Source organism: Galeopterus variegatus, unplaced genomic scaffold, assembly GCF_000696425.1.
Source record: "Galeopterus variegatus unplaced genomic scaffold, G_variegatus-3.0.2 Scaffold5209, whole genome shotgun sequence".
Taxonomy (NCBI): Eukaryota; Metazoa; Chordata; class Mammalia; order Dermoptera; family Cynocephalidae; genus Galeopterus; species Galeopterus variegatus.
This window is the reverse complement of record NW_007731320.1, coordinates 7,418-30,585: the sequence shown is the minus strand read 5'-3', so window position 1 is coordinate 30,585 and position 23,168 is coordinate 7,418. Positions and strand designations below refer to the sequence as shown.

At 40.4% G+C, this 23,168-nt stretch overlaps 1 protein-coding gene across 1 annotated transcript in view; it reads right to left on the bottom strand.

Moving 5' to 3' along the window:
- Positions 1-7,412: 7,412 nt before the first annotated feature.
- Positions 7,413-23,168, bottom strand: part of LOC103604527 (ATP-binding cassette sub-family A member 9-like) — a gene marked incomplete at its 5' end in the record, with an annotated part of 18,407 nt that continues 2,651 nt past the window's right edge. Inside the window, 13 exons of the mRNA XM_008589102.1 lie at positions 7,413-8,211; positions 8,346-8,401; positions 11,148-11,227; positions 12,743-12,883; positions 13,081-13,200; positions 13,941-14,035; positions 14,109-14,184; positions 14,646-14,806; positions 17,224-17,315; positions 18,012-18,129; positions 18,738-18,858; positions 20,117-20,208; positions 21,302-21,370. Of these exons, the coding sequence (XP_008587324.1) occupies positions 8,113-8,211; positions 8,346-8,401; positions 11,148-11,227; positions 12,743-12,883; positions 13,081-13,200; positions 13,941-14,035; positions 14,109-14,184; positions 14,646-14,806; positions 17,224-17,315; positions 18,012-18,129; positions 18,738-18,858; positions 20,117-20,208; positions 21,302-21,370 (1,320 nt within the window). The remainder of the gene's footprint in view (positions 8,212-8,345; positions 8,402-11,147; positions 11,228-12,742; positions 12,884-13,080; positions 13,201-13,940; positions 14,036-14,108; positions 14,185-14,645; positions 14,807-17,223; positions 17,316-18,011; positions 18,130-18,737; positions 18,859-20,116; positions 20,209-21,301; positions 21,371-23,168) is intronic.

The window sequence follows — 23,168 nt, the reverse complement described above, 5'->3', positions numbered from 1 at the left end:
AGGCCACCTACATGGTGGATGTGACTACTGCTATGACGACTAGCTGGTTTTGCCACAGCCACGGCAATTGTGGTGGCTATGGTGGGCTACACGCATGGAAATGGTGTTTTTGGGGTGCTCTTTACTAGGTTGCGGGCAGTTTTGGCTTCCCTCAGCTCCATACCTCTGGACCCCGGGGGGTGGTGGTGGGGGGCTTTCAATTTCTAACTTAAACAACACACCATCAGGCATAGGATCCATCTCCCTGAATGTTTACTGAGGGTCAGGACAAACTTGAATACACTTAAAAAGTGTGAAAATTAATTCCCTGGGGGTGGGGGGGACCTTACACAATGGTAAAATAAAAATGGAGATTGCTTGGAAGATGAATTTTCTTTGCTTTTTCTCTTGCATGGATTATATAAAGATAAAACAACTATTTGTAGCCATTCCAGAGAAATCCTCTATGGTGAATCAACATACTGCCTTAGCAACATGGGTGCTTTCCTCACAGCTCATGAGCAAGCAGTGGTCAGCACAGTAGCACACACAAGTTACAGTTTCACATCTATTCTTGTCTTGCCCTTTTTCTCACTCTCACTTCCCTAGGCTTGAACCTTCCAAATAAAATGGAATTGTTACCTTAGGACCAACTTTCTGTGGTTATCAGACAAGTTCCCTTTTACAAGGTGTATTAGTCCATTTCTGTTGCTTATAATGCAATACCTGGAACTGGGTAATTCATAAGAAAATGAAATTTATTGCTTACACTTTTAGAGGCTGAGAAGTCCAAAGTCCAGGGAAGACATCTGTTGAAGGCTTTCATTGATGGTGACTTCAGTGATGGCAGGGTATCACATTGCAAAAATGGAATAGCAGAGAGAAAGACTAACCTTCTTATTTACTTTTATTCTAAAGCCCTCCAAACCATGCCCGTGACCACCATTTTTACACTAAGGCATGGTCCTACGATCTAATTACCTCTTCAAAGCCTCATCTTTCAATTACCATAGCAGGATTTCCCACCCTCTTAACACTGTCACTGTGGGGGTCAAGTTTTGGGGGGACACTCAATCTAAGGCATTCTGCCCCAGGCTCCTCAAAACTCATGATCTTTTCACATACACGTACATTCATTCCATCTGCAAAGTCTTAACTTGTTTCAACTTAAAAGTCCAAAGTTCAAAGTCCTATCTGTGAATTTCAAAACAAGTTATCTACTTCCAAGATACAATGGTGGGACAAGAATAGGATATATATTCCCATTCAAAAAGAGAAAGATAGGCCAAAAGAAAGGGATAACAGGTCCCAAACAAGTCTGAAACCCAGTAGGGCAGGCATTAAATCTCAAAGCTGTAGAATCATGTATCTTGGCTCCATGTTCGATGTTCTCTGTATGCTGGTGTGGGGGTTGGGTCCCACGTCCTCAGGTAGCTCTGCTTCTTTGGCTTTCCTGGTCTTAGACCACACTTCAGCTCTTCTAGACTGGGATTGCACACTGGTAGGTCTACAATTCTGGAGTCTCCATGGCGGTCCCATTCCCATGGCTCAAAGGATTTCCCACCCTCTTAACACTGTCACTGTGGGGGTCAAGTTTTGGGGGGGACACTCAATCTAAGGCATTCTGCCCCAGGCTCCTCAAAACTCATGATCTTTTCACATACACGTACATTCATTCCATCTGCAAAGTCTTAACTTGTTTCAACTTAAAAGTCCAAAGTTCAAAGTCCTATCTGTGAATTTCAAAACAAGTTATCTACTTCCAAGATACAATGGTGGGACAAGAATAGGATATATATTCCCATTCAAAAAGAGAAAGATAGGCCAAAAGAAAGGGATAACAGGTCCCAAACAAGTCTGAAACCCAGTAGGGCAGGCATTAAATCTCAAAGCTGTAGAATCATGTATCTTGGCTCCATGTTCGATGTTCTCTGTATGCTGGTGTGGGGGTTGTGTCCCACGTCCTCAGTTAGCTCTGCTTCTATGGCTTTCCTGGTCTCAGACCACACTTCAGCTCCTCTAGACTGGGATTGCATGCTGCTAGCTCTACAATTCTGGAGTCTCCATGGCGGTCCCATTCCCATGGCTCAACTACACATGGCACTGATGCGGTTTCTCTGCTGCAGCTCTGACCATACACTTCCGCTCGGCATTGCTCTAGCAAAGGGTCTACATGTTGACTACACCCCTGTGACAAATCTCTTTCTGGGCCCTCAGACTTCCTGGGCCATACATCCTTTGAAATTGGGGTGGAGGCTCCCAAGCCTTTATAGCTCTGGCATTCTGCGAGACTGCAGACCGAACACCACGTGGACACCACCAAATCCTCCTGCTTGTGTCTTTCAAAGCTGTGGGTCCAGCCATGCCTAGGGCCAAGGCAGCAGAGGTGGAGGAAGCAGCATCCCAAGGTGGCCCTGGGCAGCGAGCCCAGGAAGGGTGCCTCAGGCCTGTTCCCCAAGACAATTTTGTCTCCCTAGGCCTTTGAGCCTGTAATGGAAGTGTTGGCCCCAGAGGCTTCTGCAATGCCTTTGGGGCCATTTTCCCCTTCTCTTTTTTTATTTTTTTATTTTTTTTGTCTTTTTCATGACTGGTAAGGGGATCACAACCCTTGGCCTGGTGTCGCCTGCACCGCGCTCAGCCAGTGAGCACACCGGCCAGTCCCATATAGGATCCGAACCCGCAGTGGAAGCGCCACTGCGCTCCCAGCGCTGCACTCTCCCGAGTGCGCCACGGGGCCGGCCCCTCCCCATCTCTTGATAATCCCTTTCTTTTGAACTAATTTTCTCAGCACCATTGTATTTTTCTTGTGAAAAATGCTCATCTTCTCTACCACATGGACAGGCTGCTAATTTTCCAAATCTTTATGGTCTGCTTCCCATTTAAATTCTGGCTTTATGTCATGCCTTCACTGTCATAACTCAGCATAGGCTGTTAAAAGTAGCCATGAAGCTTTCTGAATGTTTTGCTGCTTAGAAATTTCTTCCACCAAATACTCTGGCTCACAACTCGTAAGTTCCAACTTCCAAGAGTCCTAGGGCATGGACACAATGCAGCCACGTTCCTTGTCAGTTCATAGCAAGGTTGATCTTTGCCCTGGTTTCTGGTAAGTCCCTTCTTATTTACATCTGAGACCTCCTTAGTATGGCCTTTATAGTCCATATTTCCATTAGCATTCCATTCACCACCATTTAACCAGTCTCTAAAACAGTCCAAACTTTCCCTGGTTTTCTTGTCTTCTTAACTTTCACCAGCAGCTAGGCTTTTTTTAGCCAGCTTCTTCAAATTCTTTCAGCCTCTCCTAAATACCCAGTTCCAAAGTCACTTCCACATTTTCAAGTATTTGTTATAAACAACACCCCACTTCTCTGGTACCAATTTTCTGTATTAGTCTGTTTCTGTTCCTTATACTGGACAGAAGGGTATGTGGAGGTGGGATTGAAAGAAGAGGAAGACTGAATCAGATCTAAGAGTGAAAAGACTACATGTTGGTGAGAGTTCCAGTGATGATGGGTGATCTGGGAATCTTGGACTTTTGAGGATGATGTTGGTAAACAGGAACTTAATATGATTAATTCTGAGAAGTTTTTGAGTTTGTTTAGTGGGAGGGGTTCAATCAATATTAGATACTGTCGCTGAGAGAATTGTCTCCTAGGTAGCTTGCAGTAGTGGAGTAGGTCATATTGCAGAGATAGGAAGCAGCAATTTTGTCTTGGGACACATGGAACTCCAGGGATATTCTTAAAATCCTGCTCTGGCCTAGACCTTCTTTTTGGTGGAAATGGAACATATCTTCAAGTCATAGTTTGTTTCTTTTATTACTCAGTGTTCATAACCTACCACGTTTAGTTGACCTTTAAGAATATCAATTTCCTGAACAGCAACATAAAATACCTATTCTCTGAGGTGCTGAGAGGATTGTAAATGTGAATAATAGGTGCAAAATTTAATCAAAATTCTGGTTGAAAAAAATGTACATGTGAGAAATTTTTTTTAAGAACTCAGAGTCTATATTTTCTATGCCAAAATAACATTGTAACATTAATCTGTGCAATTTTTGTACATGACTTGAATCCCCAAGGATATTAATTCTATAACATATTGAGGGATATAAATTAAATACATGTACACATCGTTCTATTGCATTTGGCAAGCATGATAAGTGATTTTCTCTAGCATTGCTCAGCCTCATGAGTGGAAGAATGGAGAACTTCAGGACCCAGGTTTAAAAATTTGCTCAATATTAACTGTCCTAAATAAAGCCCTGGGCAATGTCGTTCAAGAACAGCAAGGAACTATGCAGAAGAAAATGGAAATCCAAACCAAGCATAAAGGAGACTTTTCTCTTGGCCAAAGAAATTTCAATTTATTATACATCTGTTAGTGAAAGGATAACTGTAAACCATTATCCAGCCTACAGTCACCATCTTATATTTCATTATGCATAACTAGAAATATTAAAAATGAGTTTTCATTCTACAGTGCATTTTCAAAAATTAAGTCTATAAAAATTAATCATGACCTGAAATAAAATTCTCTCTATTCTCTGTGACCAAGTAATAGAATCTGTCAAGTTCTACATTTGCAAAATAAACAAATGACAGTAGGATCTCTGAGGTCCTTTTCTGCTCAGAATTCTAAGATTATTTTGTATTGCTGGTTAAAATGCACTCTCGAGCTTCAGATGAGGAGTCAGTGATGAAGAAAGATCTTTTTTCCGTGTAACCTGATATATTTGTCTAGACACTGACTTTTTCTATCAAGACACCCAAAGAAATGGCCTTTCCTTGGCTAACTGGTAACATGCCACCCCATAAAGAGAGGTTTCATTTTGTTTTCAGTAGTCTTTGCCACACGTTCTTTGATAGAGGCTTTGGTGATTCAGCAGATACCATGGTGTGTTCAGGTCTTTATTTTCCCTCACAGAAATAATTTGCAGACTATTGTGCATCACATTGCTGAGGCTTGTGATCTCTTGAAAATATTCAAAGGGATATGAACATCAACTAAAAGTTATTCCAATGTCTACAAGTATTTTCTATAGATTATTGACCATTTACATGGCTAATTTTCTAGATTTGTTTTAAAAGAATAATTTTGTAGGTTGGCCCAGTGTGTCAAGTGAAAAAACTAAACCCTTAATTGAAGGAGATCCACTGTCATAAATTCCTCATTTTTTACTTTGCTGCAAGATGATAAAATTACCAAGCAGTTGGTTTAAAGGACACATACATCTAATGCAATGGGGGTGGTTTTGGAAATGTCTGAAGATATTTCGGGTTGTCACACTCAGATGAGGAGTGCTACTGGCATCTAGTAGGTAGAGGTCAGAGATGCCACTAAATATTTTATAATACAATACACAGGATGGTCTCCCCCACCACCACCCCAACAAAGAATTATCTGGCACAAAATGCCAATCATGCCATTGTTGAGAAACTTAGATCTTATATAAGAATAAATAAATTTAGTGTCATTAAAATTATTTTTTCATAATCATTGCAATGTTTTCATTTATTAAGCCATCAGAATAAGTTATTCTTACCTTCCACCTCCAATACTCCAGACATGAACTCAATATAACTTTGTATATCTAAATTAGGACATTCCTTCCTGATTTTTTATTATATGAGGGAGGGTGAACTCATCCAAAGGCATAGTGTCTTGGCTTGGATTGTACCCAAAAAGGGGTTTTGAGGAGATGTTACAATATTTTCACCAACCTACAATAAGAGTTTCATTTCAAGGTAGCAATATTAACTCAGGATTTTAACTCTTTTGCTTTGAAACTGCCATGTATCTAAGCAATAAATCCAAACAAGAAAAAAAAAGCATCATTATAGCACCAGTAACAAGCAAATTACTATTGTTTGGCTATACACTTTAAGGATGGTGGTGAAGAAGACAGGAATGCTGATACTAGCCAGAGAGTCAACACAGACGGGCACGTAGGAAGACAGTGGGAGGTTCTGAAGGTTCTTGAAGGTTCTGCTCTAGACAAGGATTGGGAGTGGGCAGCATGGGGCAGCTCAAAGATCTTTGGCAATTAAATCAGTGCCCTGTGTGAGAAACACTTACTCCAGGTTTTTGCTCTATTTTTTTTTCAGTATTAGTCAATGTAGTCTTATCTGTTGTAACAAACTCCCAAATCTCCATCATCTCAGTAGCCTGACACCACAAAGCATTTTGTGACAGTTCAGTTTTTTCCTTTTGTTTGGTCCCTTTCAGCTACTGCAATAGAGGATACCCCATTATTTTTTCCCATGCCCCCTTCATTTTCAAAGATTGACACAGAGCATCAAATTCTCCTGGTGCTCAGAATCTCCATGACTTCTTTCACCACCAGGCACAGAAAGCTTTCTGCAGTTAAGAGATCAGGTGATTAGATCAGACCCACGCCGATCATGTCCCTATCTTAGTGTTAAATGTGTCATGCGACATAACAAAGACAATGGAGTAATAGCACATCACATTCTCAGGGTCCAGAGATTAGGGAGGGACATCTCTAGTGGGCCACTTGAGAAATCCTGCCTCCCACAGTGCCAAAGATAAATAAAAGTAATTATTTACAATGGTATTATGAGGCCTGAATAGAATAATCAATATATGTACAGTATCTGGCAGGTAATATATATTCATAATCTTTTTATAAAGATGATATTGAGACTATCATACTATGCTTTTGTAATTATTGTAGATTAAAAAATCTGTGTGGCCCATGTTTATTGTTTTAGTTTCTTTTATAGGACTGTTAGATATAAATCCTCCACCTAACAACCTCTCACTGATATTATTATCATTGCTTTTCTTCATTTTTTGGTTCTGGGAACATACTCTCAGGATGCTAAAATGACTGAAGCATCTCTTGGTCAGCTCCCAGAACACACCACACTGACACTTTCTTATTGAAAAAGCCTTCACTGAAGTCCTGACTCTAACAGAGTGTCATTAATGCAATTGAAGCAAGTCATTGAAAGTCACATCTTATTTAAGGGGCAAGCCTTATATACAATAATAATGGCACAGTCTGGCAATTTGGCTCATTATAAGGAACACTTACTCGACTACTAAAACAAGTAAAGTGAACTGCAGTTTTCAATGTGTATCAACTCATTTGTGGCTCATAAAAGTCAACTGAATCAGTAAAACCAGTATTAATGTCTCCTTTTATAAAATAAGAAATCTGGGGTCCTTTGCCCAAGCTGGTATGAGTATTCTCATAGGTGGATGACAGTGTTATATTTTCATAAACTAGGAGGATACAAGAAACAACTAGAATCAAAGTAAGGTCTTTCACACAACTTTCTTCAACTGTTTGACTAGCTAGCAACAGTAATAGTTGTAACAACAACAAGTGTACAGGTATATTGTGTTGATTGTAAGGTGTTTATAGGGTCACCAGTTGGATAAGTCATAACACATATAGATACGTGAAATAGAGACCTATGAAGTTTTAATGATTTGCATAAAGTAGAACCTTGAATCATAAGAACACATATAAAATCAGAAAAATGTTTCAAAGTTGTATGTAAAATATATATTTTTAAATGTCCATCAATTCAATCATTCAAATCCTTTCTGTCATTATTTGTTTTAACAGGTTTCCAATTGCCTTTATGTCACAACAAACAAACACAGACTTTGCAGTCTAAAGTCTGAAAAATGATAGAAAAGGAAAATCCGTGAATTAAGAACAGGTTTTGAAAAAAGTGAACTACAAAAAACCAAATACTGTGCTGCTGTGTAATCAATTGGCTTCCTTTCCCCTAGAATCAACATTATGCCTTAATTTATACTTTACCAGCTCAAAAAGATAGAAAAATATTCAATATTTTGAAGTTCAGAGAAAGAAAAGTAGACCATCTCTGGATCATTCTAGTAATGTAAAGTATTCTATAATAAATGCATTTTAAAACTTAATACTGTATGAAACATGGGGTTTGCTTGCTCTGGATGGAGCAATCTCCGAATGCCCCATCACCGTTCTCACTTACTTTACCAGCTGGTCTCACTATGAGAAATATTGAGAAAAACTATGACATGAGTTTCAAAAGTATTTTATACTATATCTGAGATAAGGTATGTTAATGCTAGAAGAGTCACAAGCTTAAAGAGAACCACAAGGCATTTGGAGCTTTAAGGCTCTTCCTGTGGAAGAAGCTTCCATTTCACTGAGGAATCAAGTTCCTCATCAAAATCATCCAGCTCTTGCTCCTTGGAGAGCTCAAGGAAAACCTGTAATGAAAGAAAAAAAATAGAGGAAAAGGGATGTCACACTGCCTCCTATAGCTCTAAGTTAGTGCAAAGAGTATGCACGTATCAAACATTTATATTCTGTGGATGATACAGAATTATTAAAAATGACCCACCTGCTCTAGGGTGGACTGTGAGAGGCTGTACTCCTCCAGGTTGAAGCTCTGTTTAACTGCATAAGAATGAACATATTTTAGGAATTCTACGTTTTTTTATTCAGGGATTTTTTTTTATCAAGTCATGCAGAAAAATACATGCAAGCAGATCTTAAATATAAACAATAAGGTAATAAATATTCTTGTACTAAATATGGGAAAGTAAATAGACCATATAGTCATAGAACAGGATGGAAATACTGTCTCAATTTTTAAGGGTTTTGGCAGAGGCACCACAAGACTGGAAAACAACATACGAGGTTCCAGAACACCTATGTAGGATAAGCTAAAAGATGGGAGCCCTGTGCTGGAAAACTTCCACATGCCCCTGTACATCTGCCTTCATTCTTCTATACCCCACCCTCTACCCCAGCAGCTGATAAGTGATGTGTCCTGATGGGTTCCATGAATGGCAAGCCCAGTAGGAGGGATGGGGCAGGAGGCAGGGGCTGGGGGGAAGGATGTTGAGCATTTACTCTTTCACTCCCTCTCTGACACCAAGTGTGTCCATGATTGAAGATCACCGCTTCTCTCAAGGAGTAAATTCTACATGACTCTACTCCCCGGTTCCAGTCACTGCTTCCTCTCTTAGTCTCTTTGGACCTAAGAAAAGTAACAGTTCTGCTTTTTCTAGCTTTGGATAATTGCACTGTTCCTTGTACCTTTGCAAATAATGCCTTGATAAACAAAATTTCCTCGAATTATCCTATTTTGAGTTTACCATCTGATATCAATTTGGACTATGGCAGAGATCCCAAATGTGTAGGTACGTAAGAGAAAAAAAATGAATGAAAAGGAAAGACTCCTTTGGGACAGTTATCAGACTTCTGAAGGTCTTTCTTTCTTCTCTCTGTGGACAAGAGACATGGTGGGGTTGGCCCACAAGTTTTAGACATGTAGTCTGGTCCCTGACTCATGTCTGGAAAGATGTCAAGGAGGAATACTGTGGAGAGCTGATTGCCCTGCACTTTTAGAGTTCAGAGAAGCAAAGATGCTTGTGTGTTTCTCATGGATTTCGAAGGGGAGGTACCTTGAGGGGATCACCTGGAAGGCTACAGGGATTTCAAGGACACCTAGGGACTGCAGAGGGGTCACAGGAGATCCAGAGGTAGAGACATTACTCCTGCCCCACCTCATGGAGCTGTAGTCAGAGGTTACAGATGGGAAGGGAAAGGGAGTCTTCAAGGAACATATTAAAGCAACCCATGTATAAAAGGGCCAGCAATAGTTCATTTCTACACAGGAGGCCCTGATGCCATGTTTCAGCTCTAACTATCAAATCAAACTTTGCTGCCATATTACCTCTTCTCCCTCCCCTTTACATTCCACTCCAGAGAGGCCCCAAACATCAGCTTATGAGTCCAGGAGGGAACAGAGTAAGAAGAGATAAAACTGACCATTCCACCTTCCTAGCTGCACATCTCCAAATTCAAAGTAAGTCTGACCTGGAAGGGACATGTGTGGCTAGAGTTTTGCTGAGGTTTGCAATACCCAGAAGTGATCTGGTGGTGTGGAAGAATGGATCTATGTAGCAAGACAAAGGAATTGTCACGGGGCATGCATTTTGCTTGCAGGATACTGAGCTCAGCTCATGCAGTAAATGTGTTGCACCTGAGAATGTAACAACATTTGGAGAAAAAAAATGCCAGTTTACTTATTTTATACTTTGTGTCATCTTCATGTAATAGGGATGGAAACTGATAAAAAGTTGTTTCCCCCCCTAAATGAGAACCTCAGTGTTAGCAATTTAAGCACAGCAAAAAAGAATTCAAGGTGGGAAGGAACATTTTTGAAAGCAGAAACATTAGAAAGCTTGTAAGAAAAGGCTTTATTGTTTTCTACAGAGGCAGCTTTCCTTGAACATCAACCTCTCTGCTTCTAATACGTTATAAAATGCTTCCTGTGGATCAGAGCCCACTGTGGGAATCCTTCCCACTGGAATGATTCAAAACTGGCCACTAGGCCAAAATGGTCAGTGTGGCCAGGTAGACCACAGAGCAAGGGTGACCAGCAGGGTGAGAAAGTGAAAGAAAACCTATCTTGTGGATCCTAACCTTGTCTCAAGGAGAAGAAACTCTTTAAAAGCAAGAATGTCTGGGGCCTCTAATGAAGGCAGGTGAGAAGCCAGAGAGCACAGCTCGGGAAGAGGCATGGGGTTTTGTACACTAACTCATCAGTTTCATACACGAACATGACAGACAAGCCTGGGATAGATCAGTGCAGGATGCAAAGGCCAAATTCCAAGGGCCTGAGAAAGAGTCATGGATTAGTCTACCCCAACAGAGAGAACTGCCTTATCAGCATCTCATGCTATTAAAGAATACATAAAGACAAAAACAAATTTATGTTTTTCTGTTTGTATGCAGTTGTGGATACTCTAGCCTTGAATGTCAATGGTCTCTTTCCTCCAGAGCCTCGTTCATTTAGGGCAGGGTTTCTCAACCTCAGCACTAATATTGTTTTGGTCAGATCATTCTTTCTTGTGGGGCCACCTGTGCATTGTAGGATGTTTAATATCCCACCTGGCCTTCACTCACTAGATGCCAGTTGCACCCACCACTCCAATCCCAAGTATGAGAACCTAAAATACACCTAGACATTGCCAAATCACCCCTTGTTGAGAACCACTGGATTAAACATTTTAATAATTACTTATGATATAGTATTATAATGCTATGTTCATGCATTTTTTAAATACTGCTTTTATGTAAGGTTTGAATTTATCTGTCTCCCAGAGTCTTGTCTTTAAACAGTCACTCTTACCTATTTCTAATTTGAAGAAAGCCTGGGATAAAGGTCGCACATCCTCTACAGGCAACTTATAGACCATCAGGGAAGAGTACCTGCAAAGAGAAGAAAGTGGGGCTGAAACCCAGCTTTCAAGGTCACATCCCCTGATGGGTTCGTATCTAAAGAGGAGAAATGATCTCGTCGACAATTTGTTTAAATACACGCGTCTGTATGGTGTTGGAGACAGCCACGGTGTAAATGTTCTTAAATCAACAAGAAGTCAATTTACTAATGGAAGGATTGGGAGACAAAGGGGAGGAAATCCATAGAGCCTACGCCTTAAGAAGGGAAGAAGCAAGATTACTTATTCTTCTTAATGAAAAAAGAATAACATTGAAGCTTTTATTTATTGATTATTTTTAAAATGTTTTGTTTTTATTGGTTATGCATATTCATGGGATACAAAGCAAATTGTCACCACTTGTGCCTAAAATGTGATGGCCAGATCCATACTGGCAGCATGTCCATTACTACAAATTGTGATTAAACTCTGTGTCCCCCACCCAAATATCCCTTCAATTAGTTTCAACTCCTGCCTCCACCACTCTGAGCCTCAAGCACTGTTACTGATAATAATACAAATGCTAAGAGACACCATTCACGGAGCTTTGACTGATGGTGTTTTGCAGCATGGGCTTTATACACGTGATCTCCTTTAATGAGGGATGTTTTTCCCTCTAGAAAGGACCACGGACATGATCTAAGAACATGCATATGTTGGAGTGAGCAGGACTGAAGCCATGTTGGGACCTAAAATGGCATGGGCTTTAGAAAACCAAAACAAAAAGGACACAGTTTTTTTCTTAGCGTGCATTTCTCTGAGTTCCCTCTTTTCACACAGTTATTTGATATTTTGAACTTTGGTTATGGGGCAAGACAACATTATTTACATAAATGCAAAGTTGTTTTCCATTCAGCCTGGAGTTGCAGACTTGCCATGAGAAATGTACTACCCAGACCCTGAGAAACTAAGGAAGACATCAGCAAAGCTATGCTGATTCCACCCTGAAGCAAATCAAAAGCCAGCAGGACCCTAAGATAAGTCAAGGACAAGAACAGAAGCCAGAGGCGAGAATTTGTACCTGGCCCCATACACATCCCCCTCCCTCTTGCTTTTCATTTCCCATATTCCATTCCCTCAACCCCCTTTTTAGAAACCGCTCAGTAAATCTGAATCTTTGAGATGGTTCCAGTCTGGCCATTCTTTTTCAGGTTTACCAGAGAGATAGCTTAGCCTGGTGTTCCCTCAGGTCACCTGAATAAAGCTGACTTCCTATTCCACCAACTATTTAACTTTTGGGTTGTTGGTGTTTGTCTGGGGCAGGCAGCTAGGCTCGGTAACACATACATTAGTACCTGATTCATTACCCCCATGACTGCTACTTCCCTTGCAAGCGTCAGTCCCCAAATCAGCACTTCGTTCTTTTATTTCCCTTCTGTGGCAGTCCCTGGAGTGGTGCCTTTCTCCAATAGTTAAAATACTCACAATTACCAGAGAGTTATTTCTCATGACCGTAATAGAAAAACAAACCAAAGACCAACATAAAACAAAACAACCCTGTGTTTACCTTTCCTGCCGAGCAGCCTGGGGGAAAAGCCTCAGAATCTCTCCGTGGAGGGGCTCCATCTGGGTGGGGGTCTTCACCTTCATCTCCAGCAGGTAATCTTTGCCAAATTTGCTTTTCAGATGTTGGATGGATCCGATACATCTGGAGGTAGGACGATGAAGTTGAGCAAGAAAAGGGAGGACTGTGTCACTAGTGATGGTCTCGGAGGCCAGGGGCAGGGCCACATAGAGCTGGGAGCTGTTCTCCAGCTCTTCGTGGTGGACGGCCTGGTGCAAGGAATGTCCTTCATTTAGAACAGACAAACTGGGGGTCAAGTGCGGGCATGGATGGGCACTCACCTCAGCCTTCCGGACACCATGATGGCCACTCTGTCACACACGGCCTCAGCCTCTGCCATGTAATGGGTGGTCAGGAGGGCACCCCTCTCAGTGTTTCTAAAGGTGGCCCGGATCGCCTGCCTAAAGTGAGGTCAAGGGAAAATGCCAACTAAAGGGAATGCTCAAGGTACCGTGGAATTCTTGAAAAGAAGTTTCTATTGACACAATATGAAACAAGTACTGAACTCAGATTAGACAAAGAGGATTTTCATAGAGATGACAGGGATAGGCAACCAAACGACTGGGGAGAGTTTATAACTCACGACATGGCTTGGGTTGAATATAGAGAATGATATCACATAAAAGGTTGTTTTGAAAAATGCTAATGTCAGAAATATTTATGAAAAGGCGGTGGGAAGAAAGACAGAAAGCAAAAAGAACTTACTGAAACCCATGATAATCATGACATATACCCTAGAAACACAAAGTGACAGATTTCAAAAATTTTCTAAAATAATTAAAAACTATATTGAATTGGAATGAATGTTTCTTTTTTCCTCCGAAAGAATTGTGTATCAGGCGACATTGCAGAAAAATTTAAATAAAGCTTAATGATAGATTGATTGAGTATAAAAATGTTCTATGCATCCCCAGAAGATTTAAGAAAATAAAGTTCTTACAGTGGACACTGGGTTGAGAGACTATATCTTTTTCTCTTAAATAAAAACTAGTTATGAAATGAAATCAGGTCATTTCCCCCTTAATTTAGTTTTTTCTGATAACGTGGGCATCTTCCACTTTCTAAGTAAACGATGATTTTGAAGGTCAGTTGTCACGGGATCAATAAATTTGCACAGAGGTCACTCATGATATCTCCTTACCACATCTGCTGCTGCCCCTCGGGGTCCATCCCGGTCGACGGTTCATCCAGAAGAACCACCGACGGGCTCCCCAGGATGCTCAGCACGAAGCACAGCTGGAAGAAGAGGAACAGACGGTCCAGCACCCATCTGTGGGGTGCACCGAGGAGCACCGAGCCCTGCCCCTACCTTTCTCTTTACTCCTTCTGCCAGCGTCTTTACAGGAGCCTTCAGCTGCTCCTGCAGCTTGAGCGCATCCACTAACCTGAAGGAAACAGAATGAGTCGATCCACATCACCCCTCCCGTTGTCCCTCACATGTATGTCTAATAAAATAAATAATTAATTAATAAAAAGAAAGACAAAACATCGCCCCTGAGCAGTGGTGCATGGATGTGGGAGAATAAGCAGATCAGAATAAACACTAGAGCAGAGGAATCAAGGGTGGTCAGAGGGGTCACACCACGGAAACCACCTAGGACACTTTACGACCCTTTCATGCTAGTCAAACTCCTATTTGCAATGACTTCTTTCCATATGAAGAATAATCAGCAAACATTTTCTCTCCAGGTTTAAAGTGAGAGAAAACAGCAACACTGAACTGAGGTCTCCAAGTCTTCTCCCACAGGTACGGGGTCATCGGTTTGAACCTTCTTTCTGTAACTTTGTGTGAACATGCTTACTATCCCATCCCCCCAGTAGAGAACGGACGTGGCGCCCCCTGTACCGTGTGATGGCGACCTTGGCGTCTGCTTTCCTCAGCCCTTTCACGGCGGCGTAGACCTCCAGGTGCTCCCTCACTGTCAGGTTGGGCCACAGCGCGTTCTCTTGAGGACAGTACCCCAGGAACCCCAGGCTGTCCCCTCCGCTGCTCCCTTTCAGAATCACCTACACAAAATAGGTTCATTCTCAGATTCTATCCAAAATTTTGTGTGTGTGTATGTGTGTGAGTGTATATTTCAGTGATGTCCTCTTGACACACACAGGTGCTATACGTACATAAGGAAATGAGTCACTTAACTCTGGGAAAAAGATGATAAAAACTCAATAATTTAGAAGGCAGATATCCCACATGGTTATATTCCTCTGTGATAGTTTAGACTTTATTACAAATTCCATCACCATGGCTGAATTCAACGTTGCTTATTTGGTTGTCCGTTGCTTGACTTCACATTCATTGATCCAAACATTCAAACGATTCTATTTCCCCAACATTAAGATAGTTATAATTATAGGATATATCTCACGTAAAGGCAATGGTTCTCAGTCAGAGGCAATCCTCCTCTCGGGACATTTAGCAATGTCTGGAGACATATTTGATTGTGACAAGTTGTGTGTGTATGTGTTGGTGGGAAGGGTGCTACTGGCATCTAGTGGGTGGAAGCCACGGATATAGCCAAACATTCTACAACACACAGGGCAGCCCCCCACAGCAAAAATGATCAAGTCCAAAATGTCATTAGTGCCAAGGCTGAGAAATCCTGAACTAAGTAATAAATGAAAAGACTCTACCATTATGCTTGGCACATAGGAAACAATAAATTCATGATAGCGTTTTATTATTTTTATGGGCCAGACACCGTACTATACAATAACAGCTAATGTGTACTCAGTTCTTGCTATGTGCCCAAATCTAAGCATTTCATATATTTTGAACTGCATTATTTTTACAAAATAATGGGTTAGGTGTTTTATCATCCCTGTTTTACATATGAGAAAACCAATACATGCATGGATTAAGAAACTTGTACAAGGTCACACAGATAAACCTGAGACTTGAAACTGGGATCTACCATCAGAATCCAAGCCCTTGACCTTGCTGCTATATGAGTATTATCTCTTCCCAACACAGAGGAGAGAACTAGTTAACCTTGCCACATGCAGCTTTTATTCTGGATAGAGAAACAGAAAACAAACAAGTAAACACATAAGCGAATTAGTTATAACCCCTGCTGAAGGCTTTCAAGGAAGTAGCTGTGCTAACAAATAATAGGAAGGGTGTGATTTTTAATAGTGTAGCCAGGAAAAGACCTTTTGCGGAGGTAACATTTATTTATTTTATTTTTTAAAATAAACTTTTTTTAAAAAAATTTTTAACTTGTGGAGGTGTCTTTTAAAGTAATGAGAAGGAGATAACAAAGGTTATCTAGCCACAGGAAGATCAAACCCAAAGATGCTACAGCAAGAAGGAGGGTGACTGAAGGCCAGTGTGAGCAGGGCATAGAGGGAAAGGCGGTCAGCAGAGCCTTTCACAGCCACGGTAAAGATTTTTGGATCAATTGTAAGTGAGAGGCTGCAAGCAGAAAAGTGACATGACCTCATTTGCATTTTTTAAAGGACTGCTCTGGCAGCTGTTTGAGGCAAGGGTGGAAATGGAAAGACAACTTAGGAAACCTGTACAGTAATCACCACCACTGTGTGACCTTCCTTCATGAGCTCTCCCTCTGACCTTAACCTGACATCAGATGTCAGTAGTGATTTTTCCCTTCAGAGTTGTAGTCCTTTGGCCTCTGTCCATTATTGTACCCAACTTGGGACAGACATACCACCATGTGGTATTCACATATTACTCAGTTTTTGCTTTGGAATTTAGACAATTATTTTGTTTTTAACCCATGATCTCTATTGTCTTAGTAAATCCTGGATCCTTTACCAGTAGCCCAGCATCGCTGTTGTGCCTCAGGAACTTCAGTGGATCTACAATAAAACCTGCTGCGGCTCAACTTATCTGTTTATCTGCTGTTATCGGTCACAGTATTATGTCTATTGTTTCAGGATACGTTTCAAGGATTATAAGAAATTTCTGTTGCATATGATCTCTGTGAAGACCTATGAAGTTTTACTGGCTAATGAACTCTTGTTACACTAGTAGCATAAAATCTTCAATTACAGCATACAGGTAGAGAACAGTTACTAAATATGAAGATTCATGACTGAGCAACCACAGAAGCAGGACTTGACATCTTTCTGACACCGGTTTCTAGTGTAATGCCAGATGAGGCCATTCAATTCAGCAAGTTCTTGAGATACGTAAGTGAACAAAGCAAAGATCTCTTACCATCAGGAATATATATTTCCTTTTAATCTCTATTTCTCATTTAATAAATGGCATAGTATAGATAATATGTAACCCTTCCAACATTAACTATTTGGGGAACTAAGAAGAGGCATTTTGAATTAATCCTCTTCATTCAATGCATAAATCACACTGGGTGGTTAAGGATCATCAATATATTTTTAAGATTACCATCAATATTCACTGTAAAATATTTAGGCTGCATTAATGACCTGTGTGTTTTACTGACCTGCCCTGCAGTCGGTTTTGTGTCTCCAGTTATCATCTTAGTAGTTGTACTTTTACCAGCTCCGTTGTGTCCTAACAGCCCTATAACTTCACCTGAAAGAAATGCATATGCTCAAAAATATAGAAATAATTACAAGGACAAAAGCAAATACCCCTTGAGGATTCATTCCATGTCAATCACTACGTGAAACGTGCTACATATTATTTCACTTATTCTGCACTCACCCACACAAACCTGAGAGTTATGACTAGCTTCACTTTGAAGGTGAGGAAGCTGAGACTTGAAGAAAACAAATTACTTGCTCAAGGTCATGCAGCCAGTAAAAGGCTGAGCTGGAATCTGAAACAAATTTGATTCCAAAGCCTGCTGCACTCCACTGACACTTGGACAAAATGTGCTAATTGTTATGAATGAGGAATGAATAACTGTGTCTCAGGCGGATCTCTTGCGTGTAGTATTCTCTGTCATGAAATTAATTGTTACTTAAAAATCTATATCACCCTTCTCAACAGATTGTTTCTTTTGTTATTGTTGATGGTGTTCTGCTTGTTTATTTTGTTTGTTTGTTTGTTTTGTTTCAGCAGAACAGACATAACTGTCTTCTTACAAAGAAAAAATTATATTATAATGATAACTGAGGCTTAAGCAGGAAGTTAGCAGCCTTATCCTGCTCATAGATTAGTTTCATGTTTATCAGCAGATGGTCCCAGATTCAAAGCCTTATTCCTTTGGAAAAGCCCAATGTCCAGAGGTCAAGATCACTCTGCTGGAGATCTACTGTTTCTCACCTTTTTTAACACAGAAAGAGACATTTCTTGTGGCAATTTTTTTCTTCCTTTTGGAAAAACAGTTTTTCTTTTTGCCTGCATATTCCTTCCGTAGACAGCTGGCAATGATGACCGGTTTCTGCAATGACATGGAAATAACAAGGGGACTTTATTCTCACCTTGAGTTGGAGGAAGGCTCCCCACACCTTCTCAACAAACCTTTCCCTACACAAAATCATGAATCAAATCAGTCCTTCCCCAAGAAACTGCCATTTGTAAATGAACTCTCTCCCAGTCTGTATTCCTGCAGGGAAAGGGTACTTGCACTGTATCATGTGATTTATGCCTGCCTTTCTTCAGAGAACAGGAATAGGCAGATTCACTAAACCAATGGATTTATGAAGACCCAATTGCCTACACACACATGCACACAAACACACACACACACCCTCAGAATTGCTTGCAGTGTTCCTTGTGTTAGAAAACTCAAAAAATGTTACTTAGGTTTTGTAATGTGTAGCTGTACTGATAAAACTATGACTATGAAAAATAAATTAACAAGTTAATATCTGTGTGTGTGTTTGTGTATGTGTGTTTCCTTTGCTTTCTTAGTTTTGTGGGCATTGCACACTCACTGAAATCAAATAATGCATTACATATATAAGGATGAAAGGATCTCACTGGAGAGTTGCCCACTTTATCTGACAGACAAACTTCTTTGATGAAGGACATTTTTATAAGTGCCACCTCATTCACATCTGGGACAGTCACGGCAGCTGCTGTTCTTGCTCTTTCCATCTGGACATCTTCGTCCTCCGCATCGGGCTCTTCTGGGTTTGGAAAAACATCACTGCTTCTTGGAGAAATTCTAAAATCAAAACAGTGTAATAATGGCAGGTTTCCACTTGAAAAACTTGCAGCAAAACTAATGAATTGTCTATGTACCGCTATTAATTATTTAAATGGAACAGAGAGCTCTAAGCACAACCTCATTTTCATTCTTCTGCTCTATCCCATCTGCCTTTCAAACATTCTCATACTCATGGAGTCAAATGATGCTACTCTTACGTCATCTTTGCTTTGGGCTTAAGTTTAATTTTCCTTGTCAGTGGTGACTTTTTTTTTCTCCTTCAAATAATCAAATAGTACACACCCTTTGGCAAAGGATTTTGAGGTGGGGTTGCACAAGGAAAGGAATCTAGGGACTGTAATTTTGACATCTGTTTCGGAATTCTGAAGTCTTTGGGAGAACAATGGGTCAGAACACTTGGAATCAGGGATGTGTTCCAGAAAATCCAGGACATCTAATTGCCATACAATGTCTTCCCAATTACTGAGCACTGTCACTTCTTGGGAATCTTTGTCAGAATCATTCTTTTCTCACTACTGCTGATCTAGATCTTCCCTTTATCATCTCACCAGTGATTCCTGCTGATTCCTGTATCTCTCTCTTGTGCCACCCCACATTACTGCTGTCCCTTGATTTCCTAAAACATGGCTGTCATCTGGGTACTTTCCTACTCTACCATCAACACTAAACTGAGCTTGATTTGTATCTTGTGCAGTGGGCCAGGTGTTCAAGACACCCCTGTGCCTTGGTTTCCCATTATGCAATTTGTAAAACCTTCTCTATGCTTCCCTATTTCAAGGCCTTCCAATACGTAGCTTAAATTTCATCTTCCATTATCCCCAAACACAAGCCTTCAAGTTTGTCCCAGCTGCCTTCTCAATTTTTACAGGAAGAGGGCATTTATCTCAACTTTGTCCTGTCGCTCAGATTATTCTTCCTTCTTGGGTTGGCTACACTTGTCAATCATTTATCTAAACTTACCCATTGTTTTAAAGATTCTACCTTTTGCATATAGCTTTCCTCTAGCACGTCAATGAAATTATGGTCTGCCTTATTTTTTTAGTGTCTCATGTGTGCTAATGTGGTTTCTTTCACTAGATCATAAGTGTAGTAAAGCACCATAAAATATAATAGTTTTAATAATTTTTATTCCACACAGTCCCCTAAAAACAATCCCGTGTGGTACTTTTTACTCAATTAATTTAGGTATATTAAAATGTATTTAAACAATAAATATTAAAATAAAAGCATGAAATTTTATTTGAATTTTCTTAACCTGAACACAGGATCCTTTCTCATTGATTTCTTTCTAAAATTTACTTCCAGGCATCTCAGAACAAAAAGGAAAATCAAAAAATGAAGATAAGGCTAGGGAAAAAGAAAGACAATCAGAATTAGCACCGTCATAAACACAACAATTTAAATATTGAGATTGATTTAAGGAGTTCGATTATACATAAAATCAGATTTGATGTCATTTTCACAAGACTGAAAGACAATCTATTTAATATTCTATGAAACTATCAAAGTTAGCTTCATGCTCTTTAGAGCAGGCATAACTGAAATATAGTAGTAATAAGCTGAAACTGGTCCTAGTCATGCTATTTAGAGTTTACAATGCACTCTTGGTATCAGACGATTGTTGAAAAGATAGTAGTTCAGATTTAAAAGCCATTCTGCGTGTGGAGTTTGGATGTGTTGTCCCCTCCAGAACTCATGTGGAAATTTGATCCCCAGTGTGGCAGTGCTGGAAACTGATTGAGTCATGGAGGTAGATCCCTCATGAATGGATTAATGCTCTCCCTGGGGGAGGGGGGATTACTGAGTGAGTTCTCGCTCTATTAGTTCCCGCAAGAGCTTGTTATTTATAGGACCCTGGCACCTTCTCTCTCTCTCTTGCTTCCTCTCGCCATGTGATCTGCCTGTACTCTCCGGCTTCCTGCCACTTTCTTCCATGAGTAGAAGCAGCCCAAGGCCCATGCCAGAAGCAGCTGTCCCAGAATTGTAAGCCAAATAAACCTCTCTTCTTTATAAATCACCCAGTCTCAGGTAGTTCTGTTATAGCAGCACAAAACGGACTAAAACAATATATAAAATCATATTTGATATTTTCACAAGACTGAAAGACAATCTATTTAATATTCTATGAAACTATCAAAGTTAGCTTCATGCTCTTTAGAGTAGGCATAACTGAAATATAGTCGTAATAAGCTGAAACTGGTCCTAGTCATGCTATTTAGAGTTTACAATGCACTCTTGGTATCAGACGATTGTTGAAAATAGAGTAGTTCAGATTTAAAAGCCATTCTGCGTGTGTGTGTGTGTGTGTGTGTGTGTGTATGTGTGTTTCTTAAGATGCCCCAAATGTCCAAGCCTTTGGTGTAATTCAAAGAAATTCAAATCATACAAAGGTTATATCCTCCTCTCATTAAAGAATGTTGAAAAGGAAATGTCTTCTTACTATTAGCAGTGCCAGAAATACAACTTGAGATTCTGAATCTCCCAAGTAATCCGTGAAGTCAGGAGAAATCTGTAAAAGAGGGGTAAGTGTGTTTAGAGGAATCTACATCGGTTGATGAAATTCACCCCACATAAGATAAATTAATGTCCGTTAAATGGCCTTGCCACCATTCTACCTGATTCTTCCCTGTGTATCAGGTAATAGTCCATTTCTGACTCTGCAGTATGTCTTCTTTACTTCCAAGGTGTCTCAGCGAACTGTCAACCTGTGCTGATCTATAGGCTGAAATATTTTTATATGTAGCACTGTGAGTTAGAAGGATTTTCCCTGCTACGAAAATGCTGGGCTGGTGCTGACAGGGCCAATTGAAGCCATGTGCATCAATGGCGATGACACACATTTTGTTTTAGGACAAACCCTCTCCCCTAACTTCACCTATCTTTCTCTTCTCATTTGTGTGTCTTTCCTCTACTCTTTTCCCAAGAGCCATGGAATCATTACATTGCCCCCACCCTCCTACATATACTTTTGACAATAACCGTGGCAATCCCTTCAAAATGAAGACAAAATTCTTCACCTGGAGGTTTACATGCATACATTTAAGAGCATTTTTCCAACATCTCCCAACTCTTTGGTGAATAAAGAGTAAAGGGCCAATTTTGTTTCTTGAGCTATACTTATCGACTCTTTTCTGAGCAATGTTTAGCCCTTTGCAGTACATTTTTAACCATCACAGCCGTTCATCAGAGATCAAAGATTATTTTTTTCACACTGAATGATTTGCCATGACTTGACATCATTTTAAATTGTCTTATTGTCCTAAGTGCCTAAGTCACCCACTTAGACTGATTGTATCATATTCAAAATGAACTTCAGGCTCCCTGATCACTGCCTTCTCTGCCATCACGTTTTATTTTTCAACTTCCTGACTCTAGTGTTCTTATGCCGTAATTTAGAGTTGGTAAATCTCCAAACCACCAACCCCTTTTTCCACTGTCTGTAATCGTCCTCATGTCCTTAACTCCTTCGCTCTCTAGCTTAGAATCATGGTACATTCCTTAACCCATTCTTATATAGAACTACTGCTCCCTTATCCTTTTCTTTGTCAGATTCACCTGACAAATTTCCAACTCATTTCTCCACCTGCCATGACCTGCATCTGAGAAACAGGCCATAGTAAGAAAAACGCTCAGCTTTAATGACTTCATGTGAACAGGGGGTCTTTAGCACTGCCTGTTGATCCTACTAACTAACCCACTCTCTGAGTTGGTTTTTTGCATCTTTTATTCTCAAAACCCCAAGTCCCTTCTATCACTCTGTTGATGTCTTCACCTCTTATCTTCCTAAGCAGAACCAATCAGGAGAGAATCGTAGTATCTTTCTACCAGCAGAGCCACTAAGCTATATTTCTACAGTCATATACTCTGGGTATGACCTTGTTAAGTAGATGGAATGTCCTTACTTTTATGGATAGCAACCCCTCCACTTGTGCACTATATGTTATTTTTTCTTAGCTATTCAAGGACTTGGCTCCTTAGGCAGCCCCTATATCTCTTTTCCATCACAAATTTCTCTCATATCAGCACAGTATCACCTTCTTAGCAAAAACAAAAATCTACCTTCTCTACTCATCTATGCCTCCATCTCTCTGCTACCCTTTTGGCAGAACTCCTAGAAACACTTGCCTGTACTCGCTGTCACCACTTCTTCACCTCACATTCTCTACTAAGCCCACTTTTTTTTTTTCCCTTTTTGTCTTCTACCATGTCCTGCAACGGATCGCAACCCTCAGTGTCGCCCCCATACCGGACCGGGACCGGCAACGGGATCGCAACCCTCGGTGTTGCTCCCGCACCTCGCTCAGCCA